The sequence below is a fragment of the Bombus vancouverensis genome, chromosome 5, assembly GCF_051014615.1.
Source record: "Bombus vancouverensis nearcticus chromosome 5, iyBomVanc1_principal, whole genome shotgun sequence".
NCBI classification, from domain to species: domain Eukaryota; kingdom Metazoa; phylum Arthropoda; class Insecta; order Hymenoptera; family Apidae; genus Bombus; species Bombus vancouverensis.
The window spans coordinates 6,383,519-6,396,625 of NC_134915.1; the positions used below are offsets into that span (position 1 = coordinate 6,383,519).

The window sequence follows — 13,107 nt, forward strand, 5'->3', positions numbered from 1 at the left end:
TTTTCTTAATTATTACCTGCCTCTCATTTTCCCAATTTAATTTATCTTACGTTGTCAAATTGATACATTGTCAAAAAGTTAATGTAATTAAAAAATAAATAGATAAAATTACAAATTCCTTTACATAAAGATAAAGTTTTTGTATACCCTGAGACTTAAGACTATCCACATTGTTCACAAACAATAAAATGATTTGCAGGACATCTTGATTTTTTATATTTATTGTAACTTGTGAAATTGATACAAATAATAGATGAAAGATAATATTATGACTTGCTTTGTAAACAATAGTAACCCTATACAAAAGATTTTTTATGTGTATATTATATACATGTATATATTATATACATATTAAAACAATTCTTAAGTTTAAATAATACATTGTAGTTATTATTGAATAATTAATCTGTTTTGAAGGACAAGTATTTACTTATATAAAATGAAATGAACTTTATAATAAAATTAACGAATGATTAAAAATTACTATTTTATCCAATAATTTAAAATTGAGGAATGCGATTTAGATTCTGTGAATTTTATATTTTCAAAAGTTTTGAAAGTTTTGAAAATATTGAATTTGTATACTACTCCCGATTTGCTTTTATTATAAAATTTTAGAAAATATTATGTGCTAGTACTTGTTCATAAAATATAAATATATATAATATGGTACTCATGAATGTTGCTTAATGAAACTTACTTTTATAAGGACAAGTAGTTTTTTCCGCGCGTAATAATAAATTTAGTAAAATCAAAAATGCATTATCAAATGAAACAAATCTATTACATTAAATATTTTTACTTTCATTGAGGTTTGATACAATAAAATAATATTAGAACTGTTCGATTCGTTTATATGAAATTAAGCAAATAAATCTATAATTTTTTCTATGTTGTTTCAAATGAATAATTGCTGTATCTTTCTTTTCATCTGATACATTTATAGTATTTAATTTTCTATTTTATTTAATATAATATACGACATAACATAAGCGTTTCTATAAAGTACTATATAAGCAATAAAACATAAGCCAATGTCAATAAAAATTATATTGATAGCTGTGATTATGAATAATTACTTATACGATTATACATATGTATATACGTATAATAAAGTAATATTAAAGTAATGATAACTTTATAATACTAAAAATTGTTATTCCTGAATGCACAGAATTGTTATTGCTATTATATATGTATAACTCTTTCTCTCTTTATTCGGCATTTATAATTTTTAATTTGCCGCTTATATCAGAACCAATCAATAAGAAATAAAATGGTTCTAGTAGAAAACGTACCATTACTGAACGCAACTTACATTATTGTTTGGATTACCATTCGATTTATTTATTCTCTGACACTTGATATAGCAAACAATATGGCTTATCATTGTTAAAATTTTACCGAGCGGACTTTCTGTTAAAAGATTTCGAATCTCTTAGGGATACAATGAATTATTTCGAAATAATTTTATCATCTTGTTTTTTCGCTGTTAGTATGCATACCTGATACTTATGATATTCCGTGTAGGTGAAGGTGAGCGTATATATGTATGTAAACGTGATACGTATGTGCACATTGAATCATTATTTCTCATAACCTTTTTATGAATACGAAATATAGCAGATGCAATTAGACAATCTTTAAAAGATGTGGGTAAATCCATACATCTTGTAGCCGGCAAGCGGCGAAGATACTAGACGCATACTATGTTCAATGGAGTGGACTGTATTCTTGTGATTTTTCGCTTGAAGTAGATTTTACCGTATCTTCGATTTGCGAGAAAATTTTTATTCCGAGTCTAGTTAAGTGTGTAATCTCTACAGCGTATATCATATCATGGCCTCGTCAAATAGAAGAATTCAAATCGGCTCTGCTTGGTTTCAAACAAAGATTAACCTAAGACCACAGCGTCGAGGTATCCATCACGTTACCGAGGAAATCTTAAGAAGAATTCCTGAACTCTGCGAATTTTCAGTCGGACTTTGTCATATACAAAGTAAGTGAGTTTCTTTAATAAAAAGTAATTCCATCATAACATTATAGTACAGAAAAAAAACTATTACAATTTTTTAGACAAAGCATTGATAAATTTTATATTTTTTTTCAAGTAAAAGTTCAATTTTAATGTATTTCATATCTCTGGAAAATAATATTTATATTGCGTAGTATATGTATACATATTTGCTAATATACATATCCACATGTATACTAATATAACATGTAATAGTATATATATAATACTATATTATATATATATATATATATAATGTTTATGTATGTATGTACAAAGCAATAAACATTTATTTACAAATATTTTTATTTTTACTAATTTGGATTACAATCCAAGAGAAAATTAAATCATATACTAAAATCTATTAAAAAGAAGAATACGAAATATTCTTTTTTATTACTGATAACCTTTAATGATATATATAAACTAGATAAGATAAAAAAAACGTAGAAAAGTATGTTAATATTAGATACTATTAATTACCATGGTAAAATTAGAAAATGTATACATTTTTCTACATTTTAACAAATTGTTAAAACAATAACATTTTGTTAAAAATTCTACATTATTATTATTATTGTGGAAATAAAAATGATATATTTATAGGTAATGTATTGAGTAAATTAATTATATTAACCAGACGAAGTAATAAAATGTTCATGGAACTAATATAAGTATTATAAAGATATTTTCCTATAGCATAAATAGTTTCCATTATTTTTTAGTTCTTCACACATCAGCAAGTTTAGCACTAAATGAAAATTGGGATCCAGATGTTAGAGATGATGTAGAAATGATGCTTAATAAAATAGTTCCTGAAGGTTTGGCCTATAGACACAGTTGTGAAGGACCAGATGATATGGTAAGTTTATGAAATATCTTTTATTATTCCTGAAATTAAATTATGCTGTGCATTATATATATAGATCTGTGAATTTTTGTTGTAGTTTATAAATATTATGTTAATAAAATAATGCAATTAAATATAAGAGAAAACAATATGCTGATAATTATATTTTTTTTAATAGCAAATCATTTTAAAACGAAAGTTCAGCTTTTTTCTTTTTAATTATAAACATAGTAATTTTATAAAAATAGACTTATAAATTTATACATAGATATAATTATATTATTTATAGCCAGCGCATGTAAAGGCATGTTTTCTGGGCTCTTCATTGAGTATTCCAATTACTGATGGCAAATTGACTTTGGGTACGTGGCAAGGAATTTGGTTGTGTGAACATCGTAATGATGCTGGAAGTCGCAAAGTAGCTATTACATTGACGGGTTGTCTCAGGGATCCTGCACGTAGTCCTTTGAGCCCTGTTAGTCCTATTGCTTCTACTAGCAGCTAGGACCACTCACACCCCCAAAGGCGTAGCAAACGTCAGCTGCGCATATCTACATCCAGTGATTCAAGCTAGCAGCTGCTTAATCTTAGACAAATTCTAAGAATATAATTCAGAAAAGAGTGTATGGATACTTCAAAAATATATAAATATTACATTTTCTTATATCCACTCATTATCACAAATTTCCAGCATTTTTTATAATGGCATAACTTGTAAAATCATAAAAATAATTGACAATATTTATTAATGTTCTTATGCTTATCTCATATATCTTATATTTTTTTATACATATAAATATAATATATTTATTACTTATATTTCAATAAATACATAAATATTTAGTAAATATACATTTTATGATTTTATTTAGATTATATAGAGACATTTCTCTTTAAACTGAGTTAACAGTAACTATCCAAAAATGTGGTTCATTGAATATATAATGTTGTTCAGTACTTATAAACTGCCAAGGCAATTGTATATTATATGCATTCAGAAATAAATATAAACGAATTACAAGTATCCTGCACTCTTCATCGCTCTTAGAAAATTAATGTAATGCATTCCGATATAATGCGTCCAATACTCCGAATTTAATTACATAGCTTTATTTAAATAATTCTTTTGTAAAAAAAAAGATTAATAAAGAAAATGGCATTAATAATTGCTCAGCTGAGACCTTACATCACTTTTTATAATATGTAAGAAAATCTCAGCTTGAGTATGTGCAATATGTTATAACTTTCTAACTCACTGCTTATCATAGGGTAGGCATTTTTAATGACGTTTCCAATGCATTTGGGGGTGTATATAGGTTACAATCAACACTTCTTTGCTGTGCTAATATATTTCTGCTAGAGATATCCACATAAGTTATATTAATAGTAACAACATGTGGGCAACAAGTCAGTATGAAAGTAGACAGTTAAGAGAATCATCAAACTATGCAAATAATGATTTAGACTTACTACATTGTTAGGTATTTACTGATAAAAATATTCTAGAAACTTAAATAATCTAATTAAAACATAAAATGTCATCTAGAAATGTAGCACTGCAAAGAGTTGTAATAAAAATTATCTACAATGTTACTAAAATAACCAAAGCTTATCATGGGAGCTTGTTAATGTATCTAATGTACTGTAAAGCAAGCAGTCGATGTTAGTTGTTAATCTTTCTCATATATAGTATAAATGGTCGTCCATTATGATTAATGAATATGCTTTAATGTGAAGTATCCAATGCAATTCATATAGCTTACATATTAACAGCTCAAAAATATAAAACTATCAAAAATTATGATAAATTTTTAGCAAGTTATACATTTTTTTCTCATAAAGAAATATATGGAACGAGTTGGTATACTTCATCATATAACATTAAAAATTTGAAATTCATCTGTGAATTTAATTCTAATTTTGTTAATATGCTCAACAATCCAAATTATTAAATATGTAAAATTCATAGCAATTTGCTATTAATCAATTCACCTACCAAGTTCATTTCATAAATTAAATGATTGAAAATTATTATATTTGCAAGATAATTACCGTAAACAATAATACACTATATATATATTTTATAATATATTAATATATATAAATATAATTAATTTCATCTTAACATTTGAAGATAATCATTTAATTTTTTCTGGCAAAATAGTAATCATTGCTTAAACTATAGTTAAAGAAGTGCATATATATTTGTTTTAAAGTATGTATATTTCTTTTCAGTTGACACATATCCAAATTTTTAATATTATATAAAACACATGTATAGTGATTATCTCATAATCGTTGTTATTATAACAAATCTACAAATTTGACGAATTTATACATTTTCAAATCATTGGTTTCAATTTTTAAAATAAAAAATTTAAGCTGTATATTTATCACATGTCTTATAAAAGAAATTAATAACTATATAACTAAAGTTAAACTTTTACTAAGCAATTATAAGCAGCATTTATAAAATGTTACTTTCCACTTATACGTGCAACATATTAAGTTAGTATGATTTCCCATTTCCTAAGAAAAGTTGTTTTGTATTGTTACGAAAGAAAATGTTAAAAACATTGACATAATATAATTGTGTGTACAATTTGCAAAGTTGTGTTCTAAGATTTGTTTGGTATTTTCCTATCTATATAAAAAAATACTTATAATAAATCTTTAATTTACTAATGAATAATTTTTGATTATGTCTATATTTTGCAGTGTAATGTTATATAGTGGATGATTTAATGAAAGTGTTAACAAAAAGTGTTAATATAATTTTGTGTAAATATTTCATACATTTACATTTTTTCAAACTGTTTTGTGATTAGTTTCAAGGTAATTAAAAAGGTTTAGTATTTATAATATTATTATAATAGCATAATTAGCATCAAAATTTAAACTTAATATTTGGAAAAATAAAAAATTGTATTTGCATATTTAATTGAAAATCAGATGTTTTTATGCCTTGATTATGAGATAAACAACATTCGATATAATCACAGTTTTCTAAATATTTAAGTTATTCGATATTTATAAAATTTTCTAGATATATGAAATATTAGTTTTTATTTAGCTGGATATAGTGGACCTATAATAACAAATTATAGAAAACTAATACATTAGGATTATACAGTATATAATAAATACTATTATACATTAAATTTAACGTTATTAAATGTACATATAAAATTATATTTTTAAGTGAAGGGTATAGTGAGAACACCATATTATGAGCGAATGTAATGAAGTTTAAATGCAAATATGATAATTGTATAATATCCCTAAAATGTAGTAATATATAAAATTGTTTATATAAAATAAATACAATGACTTCTTATGCAGCTTGAAAAAAGTTTCATTATAATATAAAAGAAAAAAATACAATTTTACAAAGTTGAATTTTACTACATCTCATTTTTATACCAAGTTGTTTACTCAAAGAATTAAAGAAATAAAAATACCAATTTGTATAACATTATATTCAAAACATAGTAAGTTTCAACATACGTACTATTAATATTTCTAAATTGTATTTAATATAAAAAGTGAAAATCACAATTAAAATTTTCGTACAAAATACAATTATGAAATAGATGAATGATGATATGAAACCTTATTGTTGTAAAAATAATATATTATGTTAATTTTTCCATTATGTGCAGTTAGAAATAAAAAGTAACAAAGATTAATTCATTACAATGTACAAACCAATCATTAGCAATGAATTCATTTCTTGTATATATATAGTCAATTAATACATTTTGATTATAGTAAGAAGATAACAATATAATGGGATTAGTGATATGTATTATACAATTATATATATATTACATATAGTAGTTACAAATAATTCTCTGCTATTTAGTATCTCTCACAAACATAGTTTTAGTATTATTTTAAATCTGTTTTATGACAATGTACATATCTTTTTCATAAAATGCTAATTTATATTGTTTTTGAGAAAGGGTTAATTTGTTTGCATAATATTTAATCATATTTATTTAAGAAGTGGTATCTAAAATATAAATTTAAAAATTGTTTTCAATGCAAATTGTGACAAACGATTTATAAAATTAAATAATTAAATAAAAGTATGTAGATATGTAGATATCTGCGGATGCCTATGTGTATGTTACATACAATAAAATTATAGCACTCTATAAAAAATTTAAAATTTGGAATAGTAAATATGAATTACTCATATTGGTAAATGTACTGTAATACATGTAATAGAAGAAAAAATCATTTACTCACTTTATATTTACTTTTATTTTTTATATTTTTCACTTATATTTTGCATGCAAATTTACTTTATTTTCATTGTATTTTCCTTAAATAATCCAAAGTGGAATACTATTTTAAGAGTAGAAAAATTTCTTTGGTAAAGATGTATGAAACTGTACCTTGGGAATTTGTATGGAAGTATATATTAATATTTTATTATACATAATACTATATATATTTACAATTTTATTATTTTACATACTTTCATATTTTTATTTTTGATTAAACTTCTTATAAATTTATAAAATGTGGTATAAAAATATATTGATCCAGGCTTCTTATATTTTAATGACTCTAATATATTGTAAATCTTAATTATTATTTGTATTTTATTTATATAATAATTATTTATAACAATATATTAAAAACAGTTTGTGTTATACATATCATGATATTTAAAAATTACAATGCTCAAAGTATAGTTGAAACGTAATGATAAAGATCATTTGTATTTATATTTTGAAATTATGTGTTCATTATCATTAAACAGAAGTTAAAATGATACATTTTCAAACACTTATATAGCATATGATGATGATACACATTATTATCATGAATGTTAATATATATATTAGTGATGTAGAAAACAAATCCTGAACATAACTTGATATGTGCCATTAACGATGAAAATATCCTTGATATAAAATCGATATTGTTTTATTTTATTTTCACAACTAAAACAAATATTTCGTTTCAAATAAAAATTATTAAACTTTAGAGAGGGAACATTTCTAAATTAGTTCGTAAAAAATCCAATAAAAATTAAATTAAATGGATGAAATGTGTTAAGAAATTTTCATATTACATTTAGCACAAAAATAAAATAGTCTAATTGTTGAAGTTATACATTAAAGTTTTAAAAATATGAAGTTTAATTAATTTGAGGACTAAAAATGTGTTCGTTAGTATGTGGTAAAAGCTTACCATCCGGTTTATTGTTATCAGATTCATTAAATTCTTTGTAATTTTCAGGTATTGGGTGTGGTCCTGGATGTCTTAAATCATTTGCTTTATCTTGAACTTCTTTAAATGATGCTTTAATATTATCTAGTGCATTACCTAATCCTGTTTTAATTTGATTAAATTCTTGTGTCACCAATGAGAGTCTTCCCAATAGATAATTTAAATTATCATCAACTTCGGTCATGCGTTTTGTTATTTCGCTTACCTGTAGGAATACACGCATATAAGTATCTAAAGTAATATATTAAGCATTTTTTTTATTCAATATCAATTCTTACTTTAGTTTCCATTCCACCCATGGTAGAAGTTGTACCATTAACATATTTTTCATTTTGCTTATGTAATTTGTCTAATGCTTTTGCACTTTCTGTCATTTGTTGATACATGACATTTATTTGTCGCCACACCTTTTATTTAAAAAAAATTTAATACAAATAAATTTGATAAATATAATATATTTAATGCTCAATAATAGTTTTTTAGAAAAATATATTTTTAATCATTACCTGATTCATTTCTTGTTCCATCTTAGTAGTTAAATTTGCTAAAGCTCCATTTTGATTGTCCATAATATCATTTGATATGCCATCAAATCTTTGATTTAGAGTATTATTAATATTTGTACCTTGTGCTTTCACTAAATCTCCTACCTCTAGAAGAATTTGATGCACACCATATTCAACTCTTCTTTTAGTATCTAGGACATGATCAGCCATTGATACTATTACAGATTGCCCTTTTTCAAGATCATTTAATTCTTGATTTACATGTTCAGCATTATTTGCCAAGTCCATTCTAAAACCTCCGAAATACTCAATAAGATTTTATTATTATTGAATTGTTATATTTAGAAAGATAATATTAACTAATTAGTAATTTATATATGATATTCTTGCGCAAAATACATAGTATTTACATACATAATACATTTTTATTCAGAGGAATATAACTGTTAATAATGCTTGTACTGTTCAATTTAAAGAATACAATTATAAATACAAATATTTTGAAAATATAAGATTAAGGAAATTATTATGTGTATAAAAAGTTATTTTATGTTGACACATAGTGATGATGCTTAAAATTTTATATAAAAATGTTGAATTATAGTTAATAATCAAGTGAAAAGAATAAGCAAGATAATAATATAAATTATATTTTGGGAATGTCATAAATAAATTACAATTTTAAAATAATTGAACTAAAATGTGTCAGAAGTACGTTATTACATAACAATACCTAAGTGCTCCTATATTATCTTTTGTTTCATCTTTACTTTCTGTTAATTTATTTTCAATGTTATTAAGTCCTTTAGTAATAATATCTTTTAATGTATGCTTAGCTTCTTGCAAAAGTGTTTGAGTTTCATTATGTAGAGTTTGCATTTCAGTAATCCTAAATAAAATTTAATATTCATTAATTCTTATTTCCAAAGAAAAGTTTTAAATCAAATTATACATAATATCGATTTACAATTATGATTAATTCATAATTATTCATAAAAATTGGAAATAAAATTATGTTAATACAAATGCAAATGAACTTAGTGCACTGACAAACCTTTTAGTTTGTATATTCAATGTTAAAAAAATTTTCTTTTATGTTTCATAACAACATATTGTTGACAAGAGTAGTGATACATACTGTGGTAATTCCTTAATTTGATCAGAAGTATCATCTAAATGTTTCTTTATAGAAGGTAGCATTCTTGTATAATTATCAATATTTAAGATGGCATCAAATTGTGGTTCTTGTAATTTCTTTTTTATGTTTTGTGATTGTTCTTTAATTTTTTCCAGTGAAACTTCGAGATCACTAAGCCTTGTACCAATATCTTGGATCTACAGAGCATATGATTTTAATAAGTTTTTAAATGAAAATTTAAACATGTTATTTACCTCAGTCAATAATGCTTGTGTTGTTCCTGATTGAACATTTGTGGCTTCTTTTAATTTTATTGCTTCAGATTTTAAAAGCGACTCTGTTTTTGAAATTCTCTCCATTAACAATAATTCTGTATTATTTAATTTTGAAATAATATGAGCGTGATTATCTAGTGGAGGTAATGTAGTATCTGGTCTATTATTTACTTCTGATACTTTATTTTCAATATCTGTAAGCCATCCCTCTAAACGACTTTCTAAATCTTCTAAACCATCAACAGTCTTTTGCATTTGTATTCTTTCTCGTTCATCTCTCTAAATGAAATAGGAACAAATTTTTCTTTATATTATAACATATTATATTATATATATATTATATGTACATTATATACAATAATACATGTATGTATTATTGCAAAAATATATAAAGTTTTGCTGTATAAATGTGAGTTTTTAAAAAAGTTGCACATTATAAACTTTTTCAAAAGTTAATATGATAAATATACGTAAATTTAAAGTAGTTTTTCTCTAATATTGGTTACTTAGAACTACTTTGTTAATTATCAAATACCTGAGAGATTAACTGTTCTATTCCCATTACTTTTTCATCAAGTTTTGTCAATTGTAATTTTAAGGAATCGATAGTTGACATACGTTTTGTCAATACTGTAATTGCTTTTTTTAATTGTTCTCCCAGCTGACGTTCTCGTGCCTCATGCCTTTCTAATTTTTCAGTATTTTCTCGCATCATGTGTACTAAACTTAACATTGCATCTTTAATATCTTCATGTCTAAAAATTATATTACATTAACTATATTGTAATAACAGAAGCTTAACAAAAATTTATGATGGATAACAAGATGATATTTGACTTTCCATTTTTACGTAACTGTTGTTAATATAAAATCATATATAAAATAACTACTTTAATTATATTAATTGAATAATGAAAGAACTTACGTAATTTCTCTAGCATTGTTCAGATCTATACAAAGTAACTGCAGAAATAGTATTAACATATATTTCATTTTCAATTATTGTTAATTAATGTCTTGGGTTTAAAAGAATTGTCTGAAATAAAAAATATTAATTTTATTCCATGATACTGAGTGTGTATATCTTTCTTGAATATTTTTAATTATTTTCTTTTCATTGTTTTCTTACATTTTTTAAATAATTTGAAAATTATGTCATTGCTATAGCTACAAAAGTATATGCTATGTAACTGAAATGCTTCCTTTGATCAATTAATTGAATGTGCTGTTATTGAGATAAGAAGTTAAGAGGTCATTACTGATGACTCTTTGATGGATAAAGTAAACCATCCTTGTTAATAAATTATCACAATAATAAAAGCTTTTATAGTTAATGAATAAAATCATTGTGTTTGAATAACAACTATCAAAAATAATTCCCTTTAATGTATAGTTTTAAATACATTTAATCATATAAATAATTCAAATTATGCGTATTTAAATTAATATGTGTATGATATACGAGCGTGTGTACATGTATATACGTGTGAGCGCGTGTACATACATATATATGTGTGCACATACACGCAATAGTGTGAATAAAGAAAGAAAGAATAAATTCAAATATATAAACATTTGTGTTTTTTTTACATTCTATACTTTTCGTCCTAATATTTTGTATAACTAAGTAATATATATGATAATCTTAACTCCATATTTTGTAGTTTTCAGGCGAATATACTTTTCTTTACTGTATGTTACAAAGAGTTCAAATTTTAGCTATTTATAGATCTACAGATGCACATCAAGTGCCGTTTGATGGAGCCATATGGTTCACATAAAACCATCTGTTCCTAGTGTAACAAAATCTAACTTTTGTAGTAGTATACTTGTAAATATTATAATAAAGATCTTACATATAATATATATCATTTAATATATAAACATAATACAGTTTGTTAAATGTTTTCTAATAAATGACTACCTACTTTATCCGTCATGAGAATCGTAATTATATTTTTATTTAAATAATGAAATATGTTCTTACTATTAATATAATTTTATTTTGATACAATCATAACACAATAAAATATTCCGTTTTATATGGTTTTCCTAATATATTTCACTTTCTTATTGTTTCCGAACAAATCATTTTTCTATTTCTATCGAATTGCATCTTATAAAATATTTATATTATAATAGTTTCAAAATGATATTAAATATTTCATAAAGAAAATATTTGTAATTGTTGAATATGAATATGCTTATATGTACATGATATTAATCTTATATGTTAAACACTAAACAACGATATATATGTTTTACTTATAACAAGAAAATTTATATTATAATTTTTACAATACTGTACTTATTTTGTAATATTATTTACTTCAATTATATAAGTAATTTACCACTTATAAGATTGAAAATATCATAATGCTAATAATTAATTTCAAAGTAATTTCCAGCGTACCATTTTAAGTCATGATTATAGTTAGTGTACACTGACCACCATTTTAAAACATAAATTAAGATCTAATGATTCAAAATGAAAACAGTTCAATGTACACTAATGAAGCCGTCATCTTTATATATATTTCAGTCATGTATCATTTTACTAATACAGCAATAAATAATAAAAGAAATGTTCTTGTTTTTAATCATAAACAATAATAAAGAAAATGTTGAACTTTCATAACAAAGTTGTTGAAGTAGTAATTTTAACAAAATATGATAATAACTTTTACAAATGTATATTAACATTTATTTAGAAGGAAGTATTTTTTATAACATTTAACGAAAAGGGGCATAAATTAAGTGAATAACACAAATATGTTCGTTAAATAAATAATACAATATTTGTAATTACTAAAAGATAGAAAATAAATATATGTTATTAATAAACATAAAATATAATATAATAAACTACAGAAAGACAATCTGAATATTTACTTACATAAGTAATATTTGTACTCTAATCCTTTGTGTATAACAATCAACGTGTAAAGAAGAACGTACTGTTTCTCATTCGATCAGCGAACAAGTGATTATGGTATCATTAGGTAAGTCCACATTTGGATTTTTAAAAAACTGAACTCAAGGTATATGCTATTTAGTAGCGACATATAGCGGTCGTT

At 23.6% G+C, this 13,107-nt stretch overlaps 2 protein-coding genes across 5 annotated transcripts; one reads left to right on the forward strand and one right to left on the reverse strand.

Annotated features, from left to right (window-relative positions):
- Positions 1 to 1,298: 1,298 nt before the first annotated feature.
- LOC117159716 (UPF0047 protein YjbQ) lies at positions 1,299 to 4,836 on the forward strand. Of its 2 annotated transcripts, XM_076618959.1 has the most exons (5): positions 1,299 to 1,536; positions 1,624 to 1,753; positions 1,827 to 1,999; positions 2,740 to 2,876; positions 3,154 to 4,836. In XM_076618959.1, the coding sequence occupies exons 2-5, from the start codon at positions 1,710 to 1,712 to the stop codon at positions 3,367 to 3,369; spliced, it is 570 nt and encodes a 189-aa protein (XP_076475074.1). In that variant the 5' UTR covers positions 1,299 to 1,536; positions 1,624 to 1,709; the 3' UTR covers positions 3,370 to 4,836. The 2 variants fall into 2 exon arrangements, with proteins under 2 accessions (XP_076475074.1, XP_076475073.1); XM_076618958.1 differs by lacking the exon at positions 1,299 to 1,536 and having other exon boundaries at positions 1,543 to 1,753.
- Positions 2,777 to 13,078, reverse strand: LOC117159689 (uncharacterized). 3 transcript variants are annotated; one of them, XM_076618957.1, is made up of 10 exons: positions 12,927 to 13,078; positions 10,956 to 11,066; positions 10,566 to 10,785; positions 10,010 to 10,309; positions 9,756 to 9,952; positions 9,351 to 9,506; positions 8,618 to 8,906; positions 8,390 to 8,518; positions 8,073 to 8,316; positions 5,771 to 7,822 (listed from the first exon to the last, which is right to left on the reverse strand). In XM_076618957.1, the coding sequence occupies exons 2-10, from the start codon at positions 11,021 to 11,023 to the stop codon at positions 7,806 to 7,808; spliced, it is 1,620 nt and encodes a 539-aa protein (XP_076475072.1). In that variant the 5' UTR covers positions 11,024 to 11,066; positions 12,927 to 13,078; the 3' UTR covers positions 5,771 to 7,805. The 3 variants fall into 3 exon arrangements, with proteins under 3 accessions (XP_033195655.1, XP_076475072.1, XP_033195654.1); XM_033339764.2 differs by lacking the exons at positions 5,771 to 7,822; positions 12,927 to 13,078 and adding an exon at positions 2,777 to 2,905; XM_033339763.2 differs by lacking the exon at positions 5,771 to 7,822 and having other exon boundaries at positions 7,878 to 8,316.
- Between the last annotated feature and the right edge of the window lie 29 nt (positions 13,079 to 13,107).

Bases quoted from the DNA above. Each gene is read 5' to 3' on its own strand.
- LOC117159716 (XM_076618959.1), top strand. From the start codon at position 1,710: ATGTTCAATGGAGTGGACTGTATTCTTGTGATTTTTCGCTTGAA. The intron at 1,754-1,826 runs GTAGATTTTACC...TAATCTCTACAG, and splicing joins CTTGTGATTTTTCGCTTGAA to CGTATATCATATCATGGCCT. The intron at 2,877-3,153 runs GTAAGTTTATGA...TATTATTTATAG, and splicing joins GTGAAGGACCAGATGATATG to CCAGCGCATGTAAAGGCATG.
- LOC117159689 (XM_033339763.2), bottom strand. From the start codon at position 11,023: ATGAAATATATGTTAATACTATTTCTGCAGTTACTTTGTATAGATCTG. The intron at 10,310-10,565 runs GTATTTGATAAT...TATTTCATTTAG, and splicing joins TAGAACAGTTAATCTCTCAG to AGAGATGAACGAGAAAGAAT. The intron at 9,507-9,755 runs GTATGTATCACT...AATTTTATTTAG, and splicing joins CAAATTAAGGAATTACCACA to GATTACTGAAATGCAAACTC.